The sequence below is a fragment of the Alternaria triticimaculans genome (assembly GCF_023758025.1).
Source record: "Alternaria triticimaculans strain BMP 0046 chromosome Unknown scaffold_4, whole genome shotgun sequence".
In the NCBI taxonomy this organism is placed as follows: domain Eukaryota; kingdom Fungi; phylum Ascomycota; class Dothideomycetes; order Pleosporales; family Pleosporaceae; genus Alternaria; species Alternaria triticimaculans.
The window spans coordinates 2,044,288-2,067,355 of record NW_026055961.1 but is presented as its reverse complement, the minus strand read 5'-3'; the positions used below and the strand labels follow the sequence as shown (position 1 = coordinate 2,067,355).

At 53.6% G+C, this 23,068-nt stretch overlaps 8 protein-coding genes across 8 annotated transcripts; 5 read left to right on the top strand and 3 right to left on the bottom strand.

Moving 5' to 3' along the window:
• Positions 1-2,057: 2,057 nt before the first annotated feature.
• On the bottom strand, positions 2,058-5,023 carry J4E78_004269 (uncharacterized protein; the record flags this gene model as incomplete). The annotated part of the gene is made up of 2 exons (XM_049364898.1): positions 2,058-4,085; positions 4,136-5,023. The coding sequence occupies 2 exons, from the start codon at positions 5,021-5,023 to the stop codon at positions 2,058-2,060; spliced, it is 2,916 nt and encodes a 971-aa protein (XP_049223976.1).
• A 690-nt stretch (positions 5,024-5,713) lies between these two features.
• On the bottom strand, positions 5,714-6,324 carry J4E78_004268 (uncharacterized protein; the record flags this gene model as incomplete). Its single annotated transcript, XM_049364897.1, has 2 exons — positions 5,714-6,028; positions 6,145-6,324. The coding sequence occupies 2 exons, from the start codon at positions 6,322-6,324 to the stop codon at positions 5,714-5,716; spliced, it is 495 nt and encodes a 164-aa protein (XP_049223975.1).
• Positions 6,325-6,948: 624 nt separating this feature from the next.
• Positions 6,949-8,154, top strand: J4E78_004267 (uncharacterized protein; the record flags this gene model as incomplete). The annotated part of the gene is made up of 3 exons (XM_049364896.1): positions 6,949-7,295; positions 7,399-7,788; positions 7,836-8,154. 3 exons carry the CDS (start codon positions 6,949-6,951, stop codon positions 8,152-8,154), a joined length of 1,056 nt encoding a protein of 351 aa, XP_049223974.1.
• Positions 8,155-9,555: 1,401 nt separating this feature from the next.
• On the top strand, positions 9,556-10,379 carry J4E78_004266 (uncharacterized protein; the record flags this gene model as incomplete). The annotated part of the gene is made up of 2 exons (XM_049364895.1): positions 9,556-9,564; positions 9,618-10,379. 2 exons carry the CDS (start codon positions 9,556-9,558, stop codon positions 10,377-10,379), a joined length of 771 nt encoding a protein of 256 aa, XP_049223973.1.
• Positions 10,380-16,721: 6,342 nt separating this feature from the next.
• J4E78_004265 (uncharacterized protein) lies at positions 16,722-18,331 on the top strand (the record flags this gene model as incomplete). Its single annotated transcript, XM_049364894.1, has 3 exons — positions 16,722-17,135; positions 17,187-17,654; positions 17,708-18,331. The coding sequence occupies 3 exons, from the start codon at positions 16,722-16,724 to the stop codon at positions 18,329-18,331; spliced, it is 1,506 nt and encodes a 501-aa protein (XP_049223972.1).
• Positions 18,332-19,853: 1,522 nt separating this feature from the next.
• Positions 19,854-20,481, bottom strand: RPL11 (60S ribosomal protein L11; the record flags this gene model as incomplete). Its single annotated transcript, XM_049364893.1, has 3 exons — positions 19,854-20,010; positions 20,062-20,423; positions 20,479-20,481. The coding sequence occupies 3 exons, from the start codon at positions 20,479-20,481 to the stop codon at positions 19,854-19,856; spliced, it is 522 nt and encodes a 173-aa protein (XP_049223971.1).
• Positions 20,482-20,755: 274 nt separating this feature from the next.
• On the top strand, positions 20,756-21,613 carry J4E78_004263 (uncharacterized protein; the record flags this gene model as incomplete). Its single annotated transcript, XM_049364892.1, has 4 exons — positions 20,756-20,788; positions 20,928-20,999; positions 21,052-21,457; positions 21,507-21,613. 4 exons carry the CDS (start codon positions 20,756-20,758, stop codon positions 21,611-21,613), a joined length of 618 nt encoding a protein of 205 aa, XP_049223970.1.
• A 706-nt stretch (positions 21,614-22,319) lies between these two features.
• On the top strand, positions 22,320-23,050 carry MPC1 (pyruvate transporter mpc1; the record flags this gene model as incomplete). The annotated part of the gene is made up of 3 exons (XM_049364891.1): positions 22,320-22,392; positions 22,539-22,611; positions 22,759-23,050. 3 exons carry the CDS (start codon positions 22,320-22,322, stop codon positions 23,048-23,050), a joined length of 438 nt encoding a protein of 145 aa, XP_049223969.1.
• Positions 23,051-23,068: the final 18 nt, after the last annotated feature.

Here is a 23,068-nt window from a genome sequence, read left to right as displayed (position 1 = left end):
CGTACGGGCCGACTGACTCTGTTCACATGTACAGCCAAAAGCGAGCGGCGCCGCGGTCGAGCAAAGGAAACCCGGGTCGAGAACTCGAGAGCACGAGGCACGCACGCCGCAGTGTCCGACCGAACATGTCCTCCTACGCTCTGACGCCGAAAGTTCCTCCATGGCCACCATCCCGCGCCAATGCCGAGGCACCGCATGAATCCAGACGCACGGCGCTTTGTTTCGCGGCATCCTCAGGCAAAAAGCCATCTTCTGGAAACATACGAAATGCAAACCGCATGAACAGAGACGACGAGAATAGGGCATTCCCTGCGCCCTCGTGGCCACGGCCCATCCATCTCATACAGGATCCTCGCTGAAACATGGCAGATCTCAACGGCGAATGATCTGAAGCAGCGACAGCGGCTGTGTCGAAGTCGCCATACGTCCCTGGCACTGTGCCCGTCTCACAGGCCTGCGCGTGCTCTCCAATCTGCGAAACACCCAGGTGTCATCCAACGGTCGCGTCGAGCTTCTGCGACAGCGCCGCAGCAACCGCGCAATACTTCCGAACAGGAACGTGAAACAGGCCTCAGAAGTAGTGATGTTGTAATCAGTCGCAGCCTAGGCCACGTATTACTCTTCCTATCAATTATTCAAATGATTCATCAGCGGCCATGGAGAGGAGAGGTCGCTCGAGCGCGCGGCGAAAAGTCTTTTGAGGTTCCTCGGGCCCGCCGAAGCTTAGCCGGTGTCACGTGCCGGTCGGAGAAACGCGCGCGCCGACGCGCTAGTGCGGCGGCCATAAAAACTTCGCACCTCTGCGTACTACTTCTGCTCCTCGCGGCGCAGGACGATAGTCCGTTTCCCCGGTTGCTTGAGGGTCATATTCCATGTCCCTTCATGTGTCGTCGACCTGCCAGAGAGAACATATTGCATCATCTATCATATACACTTTGTGGGGGCGCCTGTTTCTAGTGGCGCCTTCACTGGAAAAAGGTAGAACATACTTTCGTGACTCGCAGCCTTTGCTGCACCAGTACGCTCAAGTCGAGGCCCTATGCCTTCTGAGCAGCACTGAACGCGCAGATGTCTTGCTTGTGGCCTTGCAGTGATTCGTATCATTTCTGTGAGCAAGCATCCATTACTCGATCGTTCCAAAGCTGGACTAGCGCTATATCTACAGCAGTGAACCTCCCGGCGTCAAGTTGTCTGCAAATTGAGCGGCGCCGTTTTGTTGCACTCCGAAATGTATGCTCCATGACGCGAGTAGTCATTTTGACGTTATGGTCGTGGAATGTGTATGTCAGGAGCTGAACTCGTTCAAGGTGAATTCTCCGAAGACGACGGCGAACACGTGCCCTGGCGAGTCTAATCTATATCCGTTTCCCTGTGAACACGCCATTGACGTGAATGTCTCTGGTCTGAGAATATTCGTTTCTCCCGATGTTGTCGTGCAGCGTTGATAGAGTTGCACCGTGGCAAATCCGCATTATAGCCCTGTTGAACAGCATCAAGACCAGTGCAATTTGGCCAGGAGTACCACAACATGCTCACAGGCAATTGACCATAGTCAGATGATAGAAAGATAGTCCAATGAATAAAGGCAAAATACATTTTGCCATCGGATGTCGTGGAAATAAACACATGTCGATTTGCTCGTTATTACGCGCATTTCACACGTGCGCTAAAGGCCCAAAAATTAATTCCTCAACTATGCAACCATTCTCCAAGATACCAAAGTTGTCTTCGTTTGCATGCCCTCTCATTACGTCAGTACGACTTTGTTTGAGGGCCAACGGTTCAAAATCACTCTGCCGTTGAGAATCGTTGCGGTCACGTACCGGTGATCTCGTCAATACCATCTCTCCATATGTCCACGGAAGAAACATCATGACTTCACCCACAGCAGTACATCAACACTACTGTGACATTTATCAATAGCGATCAAGAGTGATAGAAAAGAAGACTCGTTCATTCATTAGATCACCCCATGAAATGGCTAACACACAACTACGGGTACAACACTATATCATACACGGAACATCCAACTCCACCCTCTTCCACCCTCTTCCACCCTAAGCAGCCTGTGTCTGCGTCTGCGTCTGCGTCTGACTAGCAGGCTGTTGCGTCCCGAGCAACCTCTGAAGGTCACCCAGACCAGCTCCAGCCCTCTTCTTCCTCTGCTTCCCGCCCTCTTTCTCCGCAAACGCCAAGCCCATCAATTTCCTCTTCTCCTCTTGAATACCCAACACCCGCTCCTCTACACTACCTTCGACTACCAGACGAAAGACCTTCGTCTCGCGCTTCTGCCCTAGTCGATGCACGCGGTCCACGGCTTGATCTTCAATGGCAGGCGCCCACCACGAGTCCGCCAGAACGACTTGGTTTGCGGCAACGAGGTTCAAGCCGACACTGCACACGGCGAGTGAGGCGAGCATGATGGTCGTCTTTGGATCGGAGTCTAGTGCTTCGAGGGCGACGTCACGTTGTGTGGCGGACATGGAGCCGTCTATGCGTACGTACTTCAGACCGTAGAGGGTGAGGTGTGGCTCTAGGAGATCGAGGAAAGAAGTCCATTGGCTGAAGATGATGGTCTTGTTTGTGGGGTCGTTGGCGGATGCCCGGAGAATGTCGAGAAGTGCCTCGACTTTGGTACTGGTGTTCTTCTCGAGAGATTGCCTGTCGGCGATCTGGTCCTGTGTCAACGGCGCTGGAGCAGCGCCGGACAGTTCCTTTGCAGGTTTCACTGTTGTAGTTGCGATGGAATCCAAGTCTGCACGGCACATGGGGCACTTGTGTTGGGTTTCGATAACGCGTTCTAGACAGGGAGTGCAGAAGACGTGAGCGCATTTGGTGATGACGGGCTCTTTGTATACGTCCAAGCAGATCGGACAGTCTTCCTGCGATTCGATGGAGAGTTGAAGCATCTTCTGGAGCGCGGCCTTGTTCTCTTCTGTAAGATCGACAACCCCTTCTGCTTCGAGCTGCTTCATGATGGAGTCGAGGCGCTCTTCGCCCACGAGCTGCCAGTGGTTGCAAACTTGTCGCATTCGGAGCAGTACCTCAAGGAGATGGCGGTAAGTATCCCCGGCGTTCTTCTTCCCGATGTTGTGCTTGTAGACGTCCAGCGTACCCTTAGCCTGAGCCTCCAAGGCATCGTACTTCTCCTGTTCATGCGGATGTAGCTTGATCTTATGTACGTATTCAGACAGCTCAGGTAGTCGTAGGTCAATGAATGACATCTCCTTCTTGCGACGCAAACAGATACCCGACATCAGCTGCTGGAGCACCTTGTGGCCTTGAACGTCGCCTTGCATGACTGGACGCATGATGGCACTGTGGAAGATTTCGAAAGAGTCAAGACCACCCGAAAGACGTAGGAAACGGACTTGAGAGTAGAGATCCTTGAGATTGTTGATGATTGGAGTGCCAGTAAGCGTCCAGCGGGACTGCGCGATCAAATTGGTGATGGCGATTGTCTTCTTGGCTTTCGGGTTCCTTATGCCATGGCCCTCATCGAGGATGACTCGGCGCCACTTGATAGAGAAGGGTCCGGATCGTCGTGGGACAGTAGGCTTCGTCTGCGAGTACCAGTCAGAAGCAACAGACTCGTAAGTGCTGATCACGACATCGTAGTTTTCGATCGACTTGGGTGTGATGGGTTCCTTCCTTTGACCGTGCCAGAACATAACACGGAGAGCATGTTCGGGCTTGACATGCTTCTTCATCTGAGTGCTCCAGTTGCTCATCACCGATACGGGAGCAAGGATCAGCGTGGCACCGGATGAATCGTCTGCGCGGAGGTTCAGTGCACGATCCGCCAGAATGAGCGAGATGGTCTGAATAGTCTTTCCCAGGCCCATGTCATCGGCCAGGATACCCCCAGAAGCTAGTGTTGGATTCTTGATCGAGAAGCTCGTTGCTACGTTCGTGAAGGCGTTCTGGTCGCGAGTGTGTCGTCGCCATAGCTGGACCACTTCTTTGGTGTTCGGTGCTGGTAGTCTGGGGCTTTCCTTGTCGAGCATCCATTGCAGGCCTTGTAGCTGGAAGGGGTGCAGCTCAGTAAGAAGAGCGTCGGGTTGGGGCGCTTGTGGCATTTTCGCCTGCCGAATGTTAGTGGTAGATACTGGAGTCGCACGTGCGCATCACTTACCAGGTCTTCTTCCTTGACGCCGTACTCTTCCACCATCTCCTCGACGTTTCTTGGGTTGAAGCGTAGGCTTCCGCCGATGATGTCCTCCATACTAGGCCCTGGCACGAGACCGGGTCCCTGTGAAGAGCTAGCAGCAAATTCGCCCATGCTACTCTCGGGTGCCTGGCTACCCGCAACACCCACGACGGCAGCGCCCTTCTTTTTGGCCTCTTTGGCGGCTTGCTTGGCTATACGCTCGCGTTCCTTCGCAGCCGCCTTCGCAGCCGCAGCTTCCTTGCGCTGTTGGTCTGAAGCATGTCCGATAGGAAGTCCGTCGCGTCGCATTCGTGTCATGAGCTGTTGCCTCACGGCTGGGTCATTAGTGCCGTATAGCTTCAGCTGCATAGGGCAGTCATATTCGCCCTTCTCCCCTGTGAGCTGTGCCTCGATAAGCAGACTGCGCTCGTCCATGTATTTGGCCAACTTGGATGCGGGTCCTCGTGGAAGGTGTCCGATCTGTACACCTTGTACGTTGCTCACTTTGATCGCATTACTGTCAAAACTATTGTGGGGTTCGCGACTCAGAACCACCATCTCGCCCTTCGTTGCGTATCCGTTGTAGAATCGCAAGCCCACAACCTTGTCGTCCTTGATGCCGTATAATATGTAGTCGTACTGCTGCTGGTTGTATGCTTGCGTCGCATCCGGGACTTCTTGAGAGGCGTCGTCTTCGTCGTCTTCGTCGATAAAGATGGCGTCTGCTTGCGACGAGCCAGATGTGATGCGTTGCGCTTGGTTGTACGATGTACGAGCTTGCTTGGGTGCGCGGTGCGGGCTCGAAGAGTAGGCGGGCGCATCGTCGTCTCCTGTGAGGTCAATGGCCTCGTAGGCGCGTCGTTTAGGAGGCATTGCGCGTCGAACAATGGGTGCTGGGAGATATGAGAGATGAAATGCGCGACGGCGGGGAAGGCTTTATGACGTTTGTCGCACGAGCGTGTTCGCGAAATTTCGCGACCGTTGGACGGGGGGAGGAGACGATAAGGGGATAAGGGTTTCAGGTACCTGGCACGCTAAGGCGCGGAAGCAGGTGACATCACAGACAGGGGTTGCCAGGCACGCTCCGATTGCGGTTCGGTCAAGGAGATGAGGAGACGCAAATCGCAATCAACGGTCGAGTTACTTTCCAGATATACCTGTCAGGATACCAGTGTCTTTGTCTCGGATGCCCAAGACATGCGCTCAATTGGCAAACAAAGCGACCAGTCGTTTCTTGTAGCGGTGCGCAACATGAGACGAGAAAACGACGAAGCGCATCGGCATCTTTTGCTGTAGAGAAACCGTCTATTCGATACATCGTGAGCGAAAGAACATTTCAGGCGATTGGAGAACTCAATCCACTGCCAGATGCTCATCGTGACTCTGTTGGTTGTTACATGATGCGTTCATTATTGTAAGATTCCGTGTCTTAAGCTACTTCCCCATACGTCCCTCTCCCATTACACCCTTCTACCCTAATTTGATATCACGTACGCCATGGGCAAGCACTTTCGCCCCATAGGTCTCAGCCGACACTGCCGTCCCGCATCAGCCCATGTCTCATCAGAATTGTACAAACAGCGGCGGGAACAAGAAGAGGATGAACTGCACAATTGGCGGGATGGAGCCCAGAATGCCCCTGCACAGCTTCGCCAGTCGTACGCTGCCGTTCTCCTGCTCCGCTTCGTAGTATCCGCAAACGATGCTGCCGATGAGCCAGAGCAACAGCAAGGTCAGCATGATGGCGTACCAGGCGGCGTGCAAATGGTACGGATTGGTGCCCCAAGACTCCCAGAGGCTGCGGAGGTTGTAGTAGATGATGCTGCGCAGTGGGACTCCATCGTATTGCAGTTTGTAGATTGTCTTCCATTTCGCCAACTGTACAGAGAAGCGAGTCAGCCACCTTGTCGGCAACAAATGAAGGATGCAACGTCTTGGGCGATGCAGAGCGAGCGACGACGCTTTGGCGATGAGCCTCTGTGAGCTCGACATACTCTGCCCCTGGCCTTTTCCTCTGCCAACGCACGCTCATACGCTTCTGCCGTCTCGGCTTCTGCCTTCTCACGCGCCTCGGCCAGAAAGTCTTCGATGTCGAGGATGAGGTATTTGGCGATGACGTCACGCTGCTTCTTGATCAAGGCGTCTTTGGCCGCCAGCTCTTCCGCGACGGGCATTGCGGGGCTGGTAAGCGTGTTGCTCTTGTGTGTGCGATAGTGAAGGCTGTGGAGGGGTTGAAGCGGAAGAGGTAATGCAGCAGACGACCTCTTGTCTGTTCGGGCAAGCTCTGGCAACGGCTTATTTGCTATTTGCTGACGTGGGAGAAAGCGCGAGTGGATTGTTGCTGGGGAAAGTGCATTTGGAAATGCGTCCAGTGCAGGAGCTGCTGCGATGTCCTCTGACCGCCAGTCACGCCTGCCTCATCTGAGAAATCAATCATGCTCGCATGCACACACTTGGTCCGCCTGTAGGCCTCCTTGCAGGCTACCTCGGCGACTGCATGTCAGTGAGCCCCAGCTACATTGTGGTGTCTTAGTATTGTTCATCGCACATGGCTTCTGGTGCTAGAGTGGTAGTTCAGATTCCCGGAAGGGGCACCCTTATTCGCAGGCGGATACGGGTGCCACACCAAGGACTTTGGGCGTACTATCGTGCGACTGGAGGGCTACACAAATGGGAAGCGTGGAGAGGGCGTCTGATGCATGTGCAAATGGCTTGCTATTGTTCTGCGAACCTGGTTGAAAAGAGCATGGCAACCGTTGGTTTTCTGCCAAGCAGCGGACATAAGCTCGCACCCCACTATGGCCTTCAACTTCATTCGCGCCTGGCTCGAGACTATCTTCCTGTCGCCATATCGCCTGCTGCGCGCATTGCTACCTACGAGCGCATATCCCACCAACCCCAAGGCAAAAGGCGTCAGGGAAAGAATGCCGAAATACTACCACGACGACGAGGCATGGGCGGACATTGAGCCACTTCCCCAGGATGACGGCGGCCTGCATCCGCTCGCTGCCATCGCATACACGGAGGAGTACAGCGAGGCCATGGGCTACCTGCGCGCCGTCATGGCAAAGAACGAGTTCAGCGAGCGGGTGCTCGGCCTCACGGAGCACATCATCAGCATGAACCCCGCGCACTACACTGTCTGGTACGTCGTATGCTCGGTCAAGTTGCGGAGTTTCGGAGGAGACACTGCCTACCAGCAGTCGCACAGGGAGCTCTCCAACAACCACCCTGCTAACCCCCCGCAGGCTCTACCGCGCCAAAACCATCTCTGAGATTGGTCGATCACTGAAGGATGAAATCGCATGGCTCAACCCGACCGCACTGAAGCACCTCAAGAACTACCAGATCTGGCACCACCGACACACCATCATCGACGAGCTCGGCTCATGCGAGGGCGAACCAGAGTTCATAAACTCCATGTTGGAATTGGACTCCAAGAACTACCATGTGTGGAGTTACAGGCAATGGCTGGTCAAGCGCTTCGATCTCTTTGACAAGCCCGAAGAGCTCGAGTGGACACACAGCATGATCGAGGAAGATGTGCGCAACAACTCTGCCTGGAACCATCGCTACTACCTAGTCGTTGGCGGTAGAGAGGAGAAGCCAAGCGCAGATCTTGTGAATCGGGAGATAGAGTATGTCTGTTATCGCCCCAAGCTGCTCGACGATACTAACCCCGTAGGTACACCAAAGCAGCCATCCGGAAAGCGCCCCAGAACCAGAGCCCATGGAACTATGTCTTGGGTATCATTCGCGCAGCGGAACTTCCCAAGTCGACCCTCAAGGACTTCGCGGGTGAATTCGCTGATGTGCAGAGGCCAGACGACGTCCACTCAAGCCACGCTCTTGATCTCCTAGCCGACATCTATGCGGAAGAAGAGAACAGCAAAGAAAATGCGGAGAAAGCCCTGGAGCTGTTGGCGACAAAGTACGATCCGATCCGAGCAAACTACTGGAACTTTAGGAAAGGCCTCCTCGATCAACCAAAGGTTGCTGCGTAAACCCCATGATTAGCGTAAACTTGAGAAGCATTACAGAGATACCCAACTAGCGTTTTCAACATGGTCTGCGGATCCGCATGATCTGTTCCGACGTCCGCATGCAGTTTTCGTTCTGGGGAAGCCCTGTCTGAAACGTCGATAGCTATCGCAGGAAAGTTGCATCGTGATGGGAGCATGGACGCGTCTTCCACTCATGTGCGAGAGTTTTCCTTTCCGTCGGGGATCGCTCGCGCCAATCCCGCAGCCGTCATGTCATCCTAACATCAGCCTCCCAGCCAACCCCGTCTTCACCGTCTCGCCGATTTGTTATCGGCTCCGGGCCTTCTGGACTCATCACCCGCATAGACAACTGATGCGCGTCCTCTGATAGGCAAGGCCGCGCCAAGTCCACCACTGTTTGGAGGCGGCAAACCCTGGCAGAAAATGGTCCCGCCGTTGATAACCGCTTCTGGAAATCCAAACCCTGACCCAAGCTGCTGCGTACCGGTCTCATGCTTGTGTCATTTTGCAGTCGCAGCGTGGTCGCTTGTTCCTTATCGAGAATCTATAGGGTAATTTATGCACTTTATAGGGTAATCGATACAACACATCGTGGATTCGGTGTGCCACAGTGCTGCCTTTACCCCTCTGGCTCCATGACCTGGACACTAGGGTTGCGGGTGCTTGCGGAGCGATAAGCCATCATGGTAGAGATAAAGGAGTGGCTCTTGTACCCTTAGACTGCGACCAAACAAAGCGTTTCTGAACACCAAACATCAAGCTCTTCGTCTACTTCTCATCTTACACTTGCTTCTAATACAATTCTGTGATACCCCAATCCTTTCCCTACTTTCATCATGGCCGTCAAGGAGTGCTACATCGACGAGGCGTCCCAGCAAAACCCATGGGTTCAGACTCCGCTGAGAGAGTCGTACGCGCTGTCTGAAGCAGCGGGATGGTACGGTCACACTCCCTCTCACCTTTACCCCATCTCCTCACTTTCACGTCACAACATGGCCCCATCTTCAAGAAAAGGGAATTCTAAATCGTAGAAGCAGAATCTTTCTCAAGCTGGAAAATCTCCAACCTTCTGGATCATTCAAGTCACGGTAAGCATCGATCCCTTCAGCCGCTACTCAATAGGGTACTGATTCGTCTGCCAGAGGAATTGGCAACTACATCCTCCGTCGTCTCGCAGAACTCCCAGAAGGCTCGCGCCCTCACATATTCGCATCCAGCGGTGGCAATGCAGGTCTCGCTGCCGTCCACTCTGCTCGCGCTCTCAACTTACCGTGCACTGTCGTTGTACCCACCGCCACAGCACCTTTGATGGTTGCCAAACTACGAGCAGCGGGCGCGTACGAGGTTATCCAATACGGTGCAGCTTGGAAAGATGCAGATACATATCTCAAGGAGCATGTAATGCCCTACGTACGGTCCTCTCCATGTATACAATTTGACTGAAACACTGACGCATCCATCAGGCACAAACTTCGACCATCTACTGCCCACCCTTTGATCACCCAGACATCTGGCAAGGCAACAGCACCTGCATGGACGAGATCGCGGCTCAACTCCCAGGCGAGCCAGACGTACTGATCTGCTCTGTCGGCGGCGGCGGCCTAATCAACGGTATCTGCCAGTCTATGGATAAACACCAAATGAGTAAGACAACCATCCTCGCCATGGAGACTGCTGGCGCCGAGAGTCTCAACGCAGCGCTCCAAGCCAAGGAAGTCATCACACTACCCAAGATCACATCACAAGCAACAAGTCTAGGCTGCGCCCGCGTAACAGACGCAACCTTCAAATACGCTCAGCGAGGCAACGTTCGAAGCATCGTTCTACCCGACGCAGAAGCAGCAATGGGCTGCTGGCGCCTCGCAGACGACGAGCGTATCATGGTAGAGCTCGCCTGCGGTATTAACGTCGCTCTCTGCTATGACGGACGACTCGAGAAGGCCCTCGGCCGCCCAGTCCGCCCAGAAGACAAGGTCGTCATTGTGCTTTGTGGCGGTAGCAACGTCACGAGCAAGATGTTGTGTGATTGGAGGAACGAGTATGCGTACATTGAAGAAGAGACTGAGGCTAGGAGGCGCAAGAGTGATTCTGCGCTTGGTAGTGAGACACAGAGTGAGACGGGCAGTGTGAAGGATGTCGATATGGGAATGGGCAATGTCCCAAGTGAGTACAGTAAGCCTCTGGTGATTGAGGGTATTGAGGTTGGCTGCGTAGAGTGCTCATAGGAGTAACTTCTTTTCCTTTTCCTTTTCCACGAATCTCCTTGCGCTCAGCCTTACATACTGAGGCGCTTCCATGATAGCGTTCAATGGCAAAAATTTCACGTTCAATCTCCATGCGTTCACTCACCATTCATTCTTCGTGGGGCTTGGTGGTGCCTTAGCTGCTGGGCTATGCCTGCTACCTCTCGAGAAGGTTTCTTGGCAAGGCTCTAGGGCATCACGATGCGTCGTCTCTCTCGTTGCTTTCACTCTTAACATGTTCTGGGTTCACATTGCTACTAGCGTCAGATGCTGTCACTGGTCTGACCTGCCTTGCGCGACAATGCTTTTACAAAAAAGGTAACCTACTCATGATGTCATGAGGCAAAAGAGTCTGCGAAGTATGTAAGAGGTGAATTGCTTTGTTCAGTCGTCTGGAGCGCTCAGAACAAGGCCTGTATAGTCTGGAGCGCTGTTCTATCTTGTAACGCTTTGTCTCACACGCCTGTACTGTGACTCGAAATACGATGTTTGACTTCATTCAAGAGTGTTGTATGCATTGTCGTTCTGGTGCGCGCGTATTCTCTCACTCCACGTCACGTCTCCGCTACCCTTCTTGCGTAACCACTGCTCACTACCTTATCGACTACGTCCACACCGTAAAATTAGAAGTGCCCTCCCGTTAGTCGCCGAAAGCGAGGTCATAAAACTTCAAAGCTCATTTCGCCATGGCTAACCCGCGAACAGTCATCAATCCATTTACCAAGAATGAACACCGCATGCGACGAAACACGAGGGGTACGAAATGGGTCACAGCCGGCCCTTCGATGGTAGTCAAACAGAACCTTGACACTGAGCAGCGGCCAACACAGCCCAACCATTACAAGTTCAGTTTACTCAGCGACTCAAATGACGGGCCCACCGAGACGTGTGTGTCGTCATCGATGACATACGAGACAAAACCACCATCACTATCTTCAAAGCCTTCTGTAATCCATACGAAGGTATCATACCAGGAAAGCCCTGTAATAGCACCAAGACTTCTCGACTTCTCGAAGCTTGAACAGACCTGGAAGATGTCAGACTCGGCCGTTCTTCCTCGCTGTTCAGCGTCAACAGTACGGCCTGAGCAAGGAACAAAGCGCATGCGGAAGAACCAGATTTTGGATAAACCATCTGATACTGATCAAGCTACAATCCAGAAGCAAAAACGTGAACAGAAGCAAGCTGTTTCCGGTCCGACTCATTGGTACCGCACAGCTAAGAACATCTACACTACAGGCCCAAAGGGTGAGGGACAGAAGGTTTGGGAAGCGTACCAGCAGACACTTGGCCATAAGAAAGCTGGTAATGAGCCCTCTGAGATCAAGCCTCCCGAAACAATGGCGAAGGTGAAGATCGAAAGGCGACCGCCTTGTCCTCTTCCACCCCCAACAAGTCCTGATGGAGTTCTCTTCCCACCGCTGCGGCCGCGGACGTCTCATACTGATAACAGTAACAAAGTAAACATACCCGATAGGCCAGATGCGCGGAGAGATTCTGGCTTCTCGAGCTCAATCCATGGATCCCCGATAGCCGCTGAAAGAGCAGTTGGATTAATAGTTGATGTGAACAACGCTCACCCTCCCTTCTCAACAATAGACACAGCACCGAAGGTACGAAGAGCTAAAGACGTGCCATTCGTAAATTTCCGACAGCCCGCTGGGAAAGAAGAGTCCAACTCATGGTGGAAACATTCGCCCTCCAGAGCACCTCAATCTTTGAAGTCCAAGATCTCACGTCCTGTCCCACTAATAGAACCAATCCAAGATACCACAGTCAACGTAACTGTAGAACGCGGTAGAATTGCGGGACCTACAGCTGAACTTCCCCTTCCCATAACCCACACTGACGTACCCTTCTCCCAGCCGTCTTACGTCCATGAGAAGACTAGAGAAACTGGCCGACCCTCACCTCGAGCTTTTCATCTCCCTGGGTTCCATCTCAGTCCTGCTAAGAGCAAACGCAACGGTCGAGGGAAAGCAAATGTAGATGAGAACGACGACGCTCACTCGACACACTGGCACGACAAGGTCGTAGGACCAACGTTGAAGACTGGTAAGTCGTTGAAGCAAACTGCTATGCAGACTCTAGACAGCGTACACTCAGGGAGAAAGAAGACACTTTCGGGTATCAGCTTTGCGTGCCAGGGTAGGGTAGACGATGGGCTGGACAGGTATCAGGTCAGTGAACAAAACTCGTCAAGCAACGATGAAGAGGACATGTATCCTGAACCGTTGTTCTATGGTAAGATGTTAGGCAGAGATAAGAAGTTATCTGGACCTTAACTTAGGGCTTTGAAGGACTAATGAGGCCCTCCTTCGCATCAATTCTTTCATGGAAGGCCGGATGACGCTTCCGTTGTACTATTTTCTATTCGATCATCTTCTGATCATCTCACTGTGGATAGCTTTTGAGCAAGCATTAAAACGCGCTTGTATTTATGTGATGATATATTCCTCCTTCACTTGTATTATCTACACCTCTCACACCGAGGCAACCCTTCAACTCGTATCCCCGTGAAAGACCATTACGCAGCCCGACATTGATGAGACGCGGGAATACCATTCGGACACCTGCCATGGCACTACACTACTCGCATGATCACTTGTCCAAAAGCCGCAATACTCCCCGACCCAATTGTAGTCCTAGCGCTCTGATCATAAATCTGAACCTTGGCGCGCCAGGTATTCTCTAGATCAAGTTAGTAATACTGCACATCCCTATCCATTTGCTGGTAGTCCGAATCAGTGTTGAGCAGAGATATGTCTTGCGAGTCGCTGAAGCAGTCAACAAAGTCGAGACCGCCGTTGGTAAAGTACGTCCTCGTACGTTTTGCGCTTGTCAAGTATACTTGCGGCCACAGAGCGACAAACCTTACATGCTATCCATCCTTTGCCTTGTCCAGCGAAACATCGGCATCTACATGTGTTCTGATGCCATTCAACTCCGACAACGCAGCAATGAGATCCTTCTGCGGCCCACCCAGATGCTCCAACACCTTCACTAGATTCTCTGTTTTGGGAACGAGCTTGTTTTGCCCTATTCTGATGAAAGAAGCGAGTGGTTTGAAAGCAGTTGCTGCTATCTCCTCGAGAAGGTAGTGTTGGTGATCCAGCGGTGTGGTGGACGAGTTGGACATATTGACGAAGCTCGAAGTCGAGCCTGCTTCGCTTTCTTCGCTACGCGCGATCTGCTGTTTGGCAAGTCGATCGCGATCAACTACCGCATAAGTGATTGTGGCCTTGAGTCCTAGCGGCATTTCTTCGGTGCACACCACCCCATCTGGCTGGCTACACAGGGTCGCTTTGTATTCCGACCCATGCTGCCCAACGAGAAAATTGGACACGTTTGACATGGAACTCGGCTGGATGCGGATCGTGGCAGATGAGTGTGGCCAGAATATCTGGGATAGCACAGAATGATTGTGCAGGATCTGGAGAATGTCATCGGCGTTGAGGCCGTCTGGGAGCGGGTATGTGCTTTTGCTGCCTGTTTTGGTAGAATACAAGACTTGCCACTTGTCAGATATCCACTGAATATACCTGCCAGTTGCTGGCGAAGGCACACGTACAAGATGCCATTATACGAGAATTGTCTCCCTGGACTTGATTACTAACAATGTGTCGCCTCTTCAGTAACGGAGGGGGGATGCTGATGAAGTCAGGCCGTGGGCACCAAGGTAGTAGCGGTCGTGCCTTTGGCTCCGGAGAATGACGTTGTTTGCAAACCGGGGTGGTGGAGAAGCTTCTAAAGAAATGCTTAAACGGCAACTGCGGCAGCGGCACCTCATACAAGAAAAAAACTGAACAGGTCTGCAGGCTACGTTAAGCCAAAACACTGCAAAGGTGGTGACCCAGCGCCAATGTAGGCTCCAGGCTGTTCAGCTTTTTCCTAGGTTGGCGTGGCGGAGAAGTTTCGGAAGCAATGCCTGAACGGTAATGACGGCACTGGCCTTGTAGTGTATTCAATAGCCTTGCATCATCACCTCTGTACCAACTCAAGCCCTATGCAAACATCTAGTGATAGTGATATACACGTGTATGACGCAGAAGCTGTTCACACTGCTTGGAAATGGACTAAAGTATGAAGGAGCATGGGAAGCTTACTTAGGACTGAGTCTCGTATTCCTAGGCAGATGTGGAACGGCGTCGCGTGCTGCAGTCTCTAAATAGTTGCAGACAGAACTAAACGTGAAGGATGCCGGTATCAGATGGCTGTATTGACTACTAGAGTGAGATATTCTGACATTGCACAGTCTATCCGAGCTGGAGGCGGAGGATTATGGAGTTGCTCGCACAGGCCACGTGCTGCCAGAGTTTTTGGAAGGCTAAAAGAGGGTAAAATAGTTTCGAAACGGGTTGCCTGACCGTTTTGGCCCCGGCTGATCACCCGCCGTGCATCCGGCGGAGAACGGATGGTCCCAGTGTAGTAAATTATGGGCATGGGAACGAGGATATGCATGAGATGGGGTATTATTAGGCTGGTGAAGATGGGAGGCTGGTAAGATTTAGCATGATGGAGGAGGAGTGGCAAATGCAGGCGCCTGCAGGCTGGGACGAGGAACACGATGAAGCGACTGGAGATGGGACAAGTTTTGGGCTGTGTCGATTGCGAAGATTGCAGAGCTTTAGCCCGGGTTTGTACTCGTGATGTTCATGGAAGGGCGTTGGTGTCTTGACTACGAGTGAGCCGAGACCGATAACTGCGAACTTCATCAGCATCGTCTGCATAGTGGGACGGGCCCTGGGGCGTAGGTGCTGAGGCACGGGCGGGAACAGGCGCAACTCATGGCAGTCTCCATCCTCCCGTCAACTCACGCGACGGCCCACTGACCAAGACCAACGTGGCCTCATGAGAGATGCGAACGCGCCACTGCTAAGAAGGATGTTTCCCTATTAGCAGCCTGGCGCATCATTGCCATGGTCTCGTACTACCCCACGATGCAGCCATGGACGAAAATAACCGTGCAGCAAGAAACGAAACAAAACTACCTCAAGGCAGCTAGAGGGCCGACGATATCCAGGTAAATATCATGGTCGGGGGCTAGTGAGTCGATCCGAGGGGAATTAGCATGCGTTGTGCCTGGTCGTGCAGCAGACCCTGGGCGCACAATGCAGCAGCGCTCACATCACGACAGCGGCATTGATAGCTGCTTACAGCCAAGGCTTCTTGGATTAATCCAGATAGGCTGCTGATGAAGTGCGAGCGGGCGTGCGGATCCTTTATTCGAGTCGTTGAAGGCGGATCGGAGACACGCAGGTGCCGTGGTGTCGTGCTGCTGTCTTGTCGGGACTCGATGTCGCCCTTGGACTCGACGAGAGGTGGGCCGCTATCAGAGCGGGGCGGCGCCTTCCCTCTCGTCTTGGAGGCTCCTTCCCGCCGCCATTGGTCGTCTGAGTTTGCTGCGCGCTTCCCGCACGCTTAATCCGCCCTAGCGCCCACTCTGCGTGATGCACAGGCCCTGCACCCTTCAACCACTCACCGGCGACAACCACCATGTCGCGTTTTGCAGGCGTCAAACGTCTTGCATTCATTGGACGTCAGCCACTCAATGCCCTGCCGACCGCGACGCCAGCTCGCTGGACAGAGTTCGCTCCCGAGGGCACGAGGCGTGGGCATGGCTTTGTTCCTCGTTTTACCTATACCTCGGACGGCCCTCACAACGTCTGGAGGCGCAAGAGCAGACACGCACAACTGACCCATCCAACGGCCCTGCGAGGAAAACTGCCATTGCCACGCTGACTGACGGCATAAGCACCCTGTCAGATTTGCCCTTAAACCAAGCTCTTCGCGCTGCAGTGTCCAGGTCTGGATGCGCGTCGTTTGCAAATCGTCTATCGACTTCATCCGGGCGTCTATTTCTGGGCCACCACTCCCCTCCTCGCTCTGCGCGCCATTGGCATCCAGCTCGTCTCCCCACCCAGCCTATCAGACGCCCACCTGCAGTACTCCCAGCAGCCTTCCTCTAGGCGCCATACATTTAGAACGTTGTAAGTACCCGCCCGCTTTCCCATCGCAACCTTCTCCACCTGCTACCATCCGTGCTCCCCACTATCCAATCCTCGACCCTTCCCTCCTCGAAGCGCCCTGAGCCTAAAAGCCCAGCGCTTCGCCCATTGCTAGACCTCGTCTTTTCTCCAGCAGGTCTCTTATTGTAATACGTCGTGCGTCTTTTATCATTTGTCTCTCTTACCCTCTTGCGACTGGTCTAAGCTGGCCTGGATTTTGGTCGTCGTCGTCCTGTCTTACATTTCTACCTCTCTCTCCCGTCTCCACTACATGAAAGCCTCCAGCTTCCTCGAGTGAACCTTGGATTCTCTTAGAATGGCCGCCAACGATAAGAAGATTACCCAGATCACGATTGAACGACGAAGCTCCAAAGACTCCCTCGACGTCAGGACTCCACGCGCAGCACGCTTCGCCGAAGCAACATCAGTCTACTCGCCGGTTGATCCTCCTCGGTCGCCCATCGAGTACCCAACCAACCACTACAAGCCACAGCCCCAGATCGCAGACACAGGCTTCGGCTACATGCAATCCGTCGAGATGGAGGAAACCGATCGGAGGTACCTTCCTCCACCAACCCCCAAAACCCCACTCAAGAGTGCATTGAAGTCGCCTGGCGCTCCGCCCCGGACGCCGGCCGGCGCAATGTCAATCATGAGCCCTACCTTCCGGGAAGAGCATCAGCTTGAGAAGCGGGAAGCCATGACCGACAAGGAGCAAGCAAAGGATTTGGTAAGTCTTCAGTCAGTCTTTCAGTCACATGCAGTTGCTAATAATGCATAGAAAATCAAGGTTCGCGTTCGACTAGCAAAGATCTTCCTACGGGGCATCAACTTTGCCTGCTCGCTCATCGTCCTTGCCATGGTCGCCAGTGCCTTTGCCATCTTCAACGCCACAAAGAACCTCGCACCAAGGAACAACCTTCCACCATGGGCCGACAACACCAAGGTCTGGCCTCAAATTCTTCTGCTGTCCATCGCCTGCGTCTCCCTCGTCATGTCTATCTTTGTCATCATCGCCTACTGGAGAGGAGGTCACCATCGAGCTGAAAAGGTTGCGGCATACTACACTGTCTTTGCTGTTGGATTCTTCATCTTCAGCATCGTCATGTGGGGTGTTGGTGCAGCCGTATTCAACCAAAGCAAAGCGCAGAACAACAACAAAGACATGTGGGGTTGGTCCTGCGTTGACAACAAGCGACGACATCTCTTCGAGGACGATATCGCCTACGGCCTTGTCTGCCGTCTTCAGGTAAGCACACTCTTCATGGTGGCAACGGAGAATGAATACTAACGCTTCATCAGAACTGGGCTCTCGTTTGCTGCATCATCGAAGTCGTAATCGAAGTTCTAGTCATTGCCATCTACGGCATCGTCTTCTACCGCTTCTGGTCTAAGCGCAAGCTCCGCAAGTCCATGGCCATGCGCGACCGTGCCCGTTCCGATCTCTACCTCGCCCAGCTTCGCTCGCAATCCGCACCCAACACCCCTGGCTTTGGTCCCATGTCTCCCCGCTCCGGCGGCTGGCGCCCACCTCCAGGTCACCCAATGTACGTTGACCCGCACTCTGCCGCTGAGGCTGGCGAGAGCGACAAGGTCCAATACGCCTACGCTCGCGAGATTGCTCAGCCCCAACCATTCACTCTCCAGGCACCGCCTATCAAGGTCACTGGTGCCACACCCAAAATCGAGCAAGATGGCTTCGACTCTGCACCCACACGGACAGGCACCGTATCCCCACCATTGCCATCTCCAGGCTTCCAAGAAAGGAGGAACGAGCATGTTGCTGCTGCGCCGGGTGAACAGCAGTACGCTGCTGTTCCCATCCCCGGTGCTTACACACCGCTAGCATCGCCCTCATACCCACCCCCACAACAGCAACAACCCACAGGCTTTGACTTTGGCTCTTCAGTGACGGGTCAGCGATAAAGCCGTTGAGTTTGCTGCTTGATCGTGTGTTGTACTGTGGATTTAGCGCGCATCGTCACCTCTCCTTTCTCTTCTCAATCAATCTGGAATCTGGTTGCATGGTTTTCGCACAACGATATCAGGAAATGTACATTCTTCCACCCCTTTGAAGCGAGGCTTCGGCCGGGCTTTGTTTTTTCCTTTGTCTGTCTCTCCGTCTATCGCTAATCGGTGTTCTGGGATTGGGAATGTTTTTAAGATACCTTTGAAGTAAGAACGCCTCCTTACTACGCCTCTCGTTGTACATGACATGAGGGATGGGGGGTTGCTGCAGCAGAATGGAGCAGAGTCAGATCTATTGTCATCTTTGAGGATGCCAAATGAAATACAAAGATCTTAGCTTTTCAAAACTTGAACTTCCGAATGCTTACGTTATGATTGATAAATGTTGTATCCACACTGCTGCGATCATCTGCAACACTCGGCGAATTCCTTCGTAGAAAATCGCTGCCAACGCGACGCACCCAGCGCATGCCCATCGAACCACTCTGTCATTCAACCCCAAACACCGCAAAACCACGCCTCACAGTCAACGTCAGCGACTACGCCACGCACACAACCCGAGCGTCTCGCCAAACTACTCCACCGTGACCCACGGCCGCAGGAGAGGTCTACGGGGCGCTCGCAGCCGCCCGGCCTGCTTTGCCGCAGGCACAGCGCGTGAACTGGTAGTTGCGTAATCCGGTGGCTGAGCGCGAGATGAAGTGGAATGACAGGAGAGATGAGGGTGGTCATTGATGTAGACGGGAGTATTATGGCTGATATGTATGGTGGTGCTTGTGTTATTTTGACTTCACAGTCTAATGTCCTCTTGGGAGCTATATGCATGTTCCTGAATGAACGGTCTGTGTATATCAAAGAAATTCAGATGTACAACAACAAGGTTTTCGTGAGACCGCGTTGAATGTTCAAGTCATAGCCCCCGTGTGCGCGCCTCTTGCAGGCTTGGGCGACGCGGATGCCCCGCGACGTTCTTGGTGGCGTGGATTCCGTATCGCACCTACTGTATATCCACGCGAGGATAAGCAAGTATGACGACAGGTTTGGATCGCGTAGTTAGTCGTCCTCAAATCTGCATTACGTGAGATGCGTGTCTAGACGTCTCAACCTTACAGTCATTCACACTTGTCCCGCACAGGCATGTAGATCAAGTGTGATGACATTCGAGTATCTTGGGGTGCTAGTCGATCCTGTCATGTCAGTGCAACAACAGAACAGACACATCACATGCGACGACATCGAGCAGAGATGATCATACAATGGTTATGCGGAACATTCACCCAAGTGAAGCCTCCATTGTGTTTGTGATCGTAGACCCGCTCGTTAGAGACGAGGTCGCTCCATTGATAGGCCGCAAGTTCAATGCTTGCTCTTTTGTAAGATACATTCCAGGACTCCGTAGGACCGAACCCCCCGAGACCGAAAATGCTGGTGATCGTGCAAAATCTTCACTTCGTTCCTTTCCCCCAAACCGACGATACGTTTATCGGACGATACCCTCGAATCGGTTCTTGTACCACTTGACAGTCTCCTGTTGGTTGACCTTGTGGGAGGAGCCGATCTTGCTCTGGCACCGCCTGCGCTTGGCGACGCGCTCACCGGGGCGGGTCATGCAGACGTAGAAGTCCATACCGTAGATACTGCTCGAGTCAGCCAATGTCTCCCTCGCTCAGGATCCAGATTCCACATACCCGATGCTGGGGTCGTACTTGATACCCAAGTCGATGTGCTCGCTGATACCGAAACCGAAGTTGCCAGACTCTGAGAAGTTGCGCTTGCGGAGCTCGTACTCCTTGACCTTGAGACCACGCTCGAGGATCTCCTCGGCCTTGGGGCCACGGACGGTGACGTGGACAGCGATCTTTTCGTTCCTTCGGATACCGAAAGTGCGGACGGTGTAGCGGGCCTTGGAGTAGACGGGGGTTTGACCGGACAGCTGCTCGAGCACCTTGGCGGCACGAGTGAGACGATCACCAGACTCGCCGACGGAGATGTTGAGGACGAGCTTCTGGATGCGGAGCTCCCGCATGGGGTTGGAGGCCTTGGAGTCGGACTGTCATGGCTGTTAGTTTGCGCAGAGAAACTGGCGGTCGAGGATCGGTGCGTACCATGGTGATGACTGCGGAGGTTAGTAGTCGATGGGTGGGCTGTCGTGTCGCTGGTGTTGGAGTCGCAATTCTCAAGGCATTTTTGAGCGGAGGTGGCTTAAGCGAGCCAAGCCGCGGCGCACGTGCCAGGCTGCCAGAGCTCCGAAGCAACTTCTATCGCGAACAGCCAGCAGCTCCATACGCCCCGCCTACCGCCAACACCAAAGGGATACTTTCTCAGAATTCTTACATACCCTTCCCTGCATTTCAAGTCGTCCTCGGACGCGCAATACCAATCATGTCTGGCGCCGCAAACCGACAGGGAAAGATGGTAAGTAAATCCGCCCAGCAGCTCGACTCTTTGACCTGAGAGAAGACGCGCATAGAAACTGACTGACGTCTGGTGATATAGCAAAATCTAGTAAGCGCTCCAGAATCCGCTCATAGTCGCATGCAACTTACAAGTTCAGATCAACTACCGCATGAAAGTTACACTCCAAGATGGTAGACAAATGGTCGGGCAGATGCTCGCATTCGACAAGGTCAGTGTCGCGTACCCTTTCTCTGCCTACTCTGCTAACTCCATCTCCGCAGCACATGAACCTCGTTCTCGCCGACACAGAAGAGTTCCGACGCACACGAAGAAGGGGCAAGGCCGCGCCCGGCGCAACCCAGCAGGTCACCGAGACTGAAGAGCGACGCGCAATTGGACTTACTATTATTCGTGGCGCGCACGTAATCTCATTATCTGTCGACGGACCACCGCCTGCCGACCCTGCCGCGCGACTCGGGAACGCTGGAGGATCAACTACTGCTGCTGCGCTGGCTGCGGGACCTGGTGTTGCGCGTCCAGCTGGACGTGGTCTCCCAGTCGGTCTTACTGGCCCAGCTCCTGGTGTTGGGGGTCCTGGTCCTGGTTTCGGAGGTGGCTTCCCAGGCGCACCTGGAGGCTTTGGTGGCCCGCCTGGCTTCCCAGGTCGTGGCGGACCTGGTGGACCACGTACGTTGCCCAGGATCATAACTTGAGGAAGTTTGCTAACAAGCCATAGCCGGTTTCCCTCCCGCTGGTGGCCCACCTGGATTCGGGGCACCACCAGGCTTCGGAGGACCGCCCGGTTTCCCTGGTCGCGGTGGGCCTGGCTTCGGTGGCAGGTAGACGCAGGACAACGAACGATCATGATAAGATATCACTGGAAAGATTTGGCATTGGACGATCGAACACGGCGCGTGCCTACATCGCACGTCTCAGGAGATACCTAGGAAAAGGACCAGACACACGTCCGACACATCGTCAGGGAGAAGTATCCCTAAGATGCGATGTGGTAGTGATTGCAAAAAGCACCAAAAGGGCAGTATACCAAGTTCGAGAGTGTACGGAAGTTTAGTTAGAGGGGCATCGAGCATACCACCAGGTTAAATGCAGAACAAGAATCAGTCACGTCAATTTGACCATGAGATTAGCTCTAATGACCCAAGTTTGACGGGCCCATATTGAAAGTCTTCGCCATAGTGAGCGACCATGTCAATTGCTTCATCCCCATCCCACACGACACCGGAGAAGAAATAACGTGCAATTCGCCAGCTCTACTCGACCTAGCTGCTTGTGACACAGTCCATCCTATTTATTCCCTCGTATTTCCGGCCAGCATCATCGTGCACGTGATGTTTTTCCCGTTGTCGGAAAGCAGTCTGCGGTTCCCGCACCGGTCCCTGTTGTTCGGCCCCCCAATTATCGCTTGGCACCCAACCTGTCCGTCGTGCGTCCGCAACTCGCAAACTGCGACAAACCGACCCACGAGAGCTTCCACGTCAAGCCGCCCACGCAACTCGGTCCTCGGTTTCCTCCCGGTAACTAAGTCAACATGGCCGCCGCGATCAAAGCCCTCAATGCGAAGATTCGCTCAAACAAGTATACGGATTACTTTTGCTCGACTCGTACGTTTCCCTCGTTCGTCTCTTCGCGGGATTGCGCATTGCAAGAGCTTGGGAGAAGGGCGCGATGGAGGATAGATCTGGATATTTGACAGAGGAGTGATGTGAAAGGGAAGAGAAGAGAGAGTAGTGGGCTAACGCAAAGATAGATTTCTGGGGCCCGGCGAGTAACTTTGGTATCCCAATCGCGGCTATTGCGGACATGAGCAAAGATCCTGAGATGTACGTGCTGCCTCCTCCTCTTCACGACATTACTATGGCCAAACCACTTGGACAATACGCGACGCAACCCGCCCTCTTCCTATCTACACATCCTCGACCTGATTCCACCACACCCCTCCTCATAACATTCAGCTAACCCCACCCTAGCATCTCCGGCCGCATGACCGGCGCTCTCACCCTCTACTCCGGCACATTCATGCGCTACGCCATGGCAGTCACACCAGCCAACTACCTGCTCTTCGGATGCCACGCCATCAACTTCTCCTCGCAACTCGTCCAAGGGTACCGCTACCTCAACTACTGGAATTTCGGCGGCCGGGAAGCCAGCTTGGCAGGAAAAGCGGAACAAGCAAAGGACGGGGCGATGGGTATGATGGGAAAGGCGGAGCAGAAGCTTGAGAAGGTTGCGGAGGATGTCAAGGGCGTTATTCCGAAATAAAGAAATGGGACGACAGGG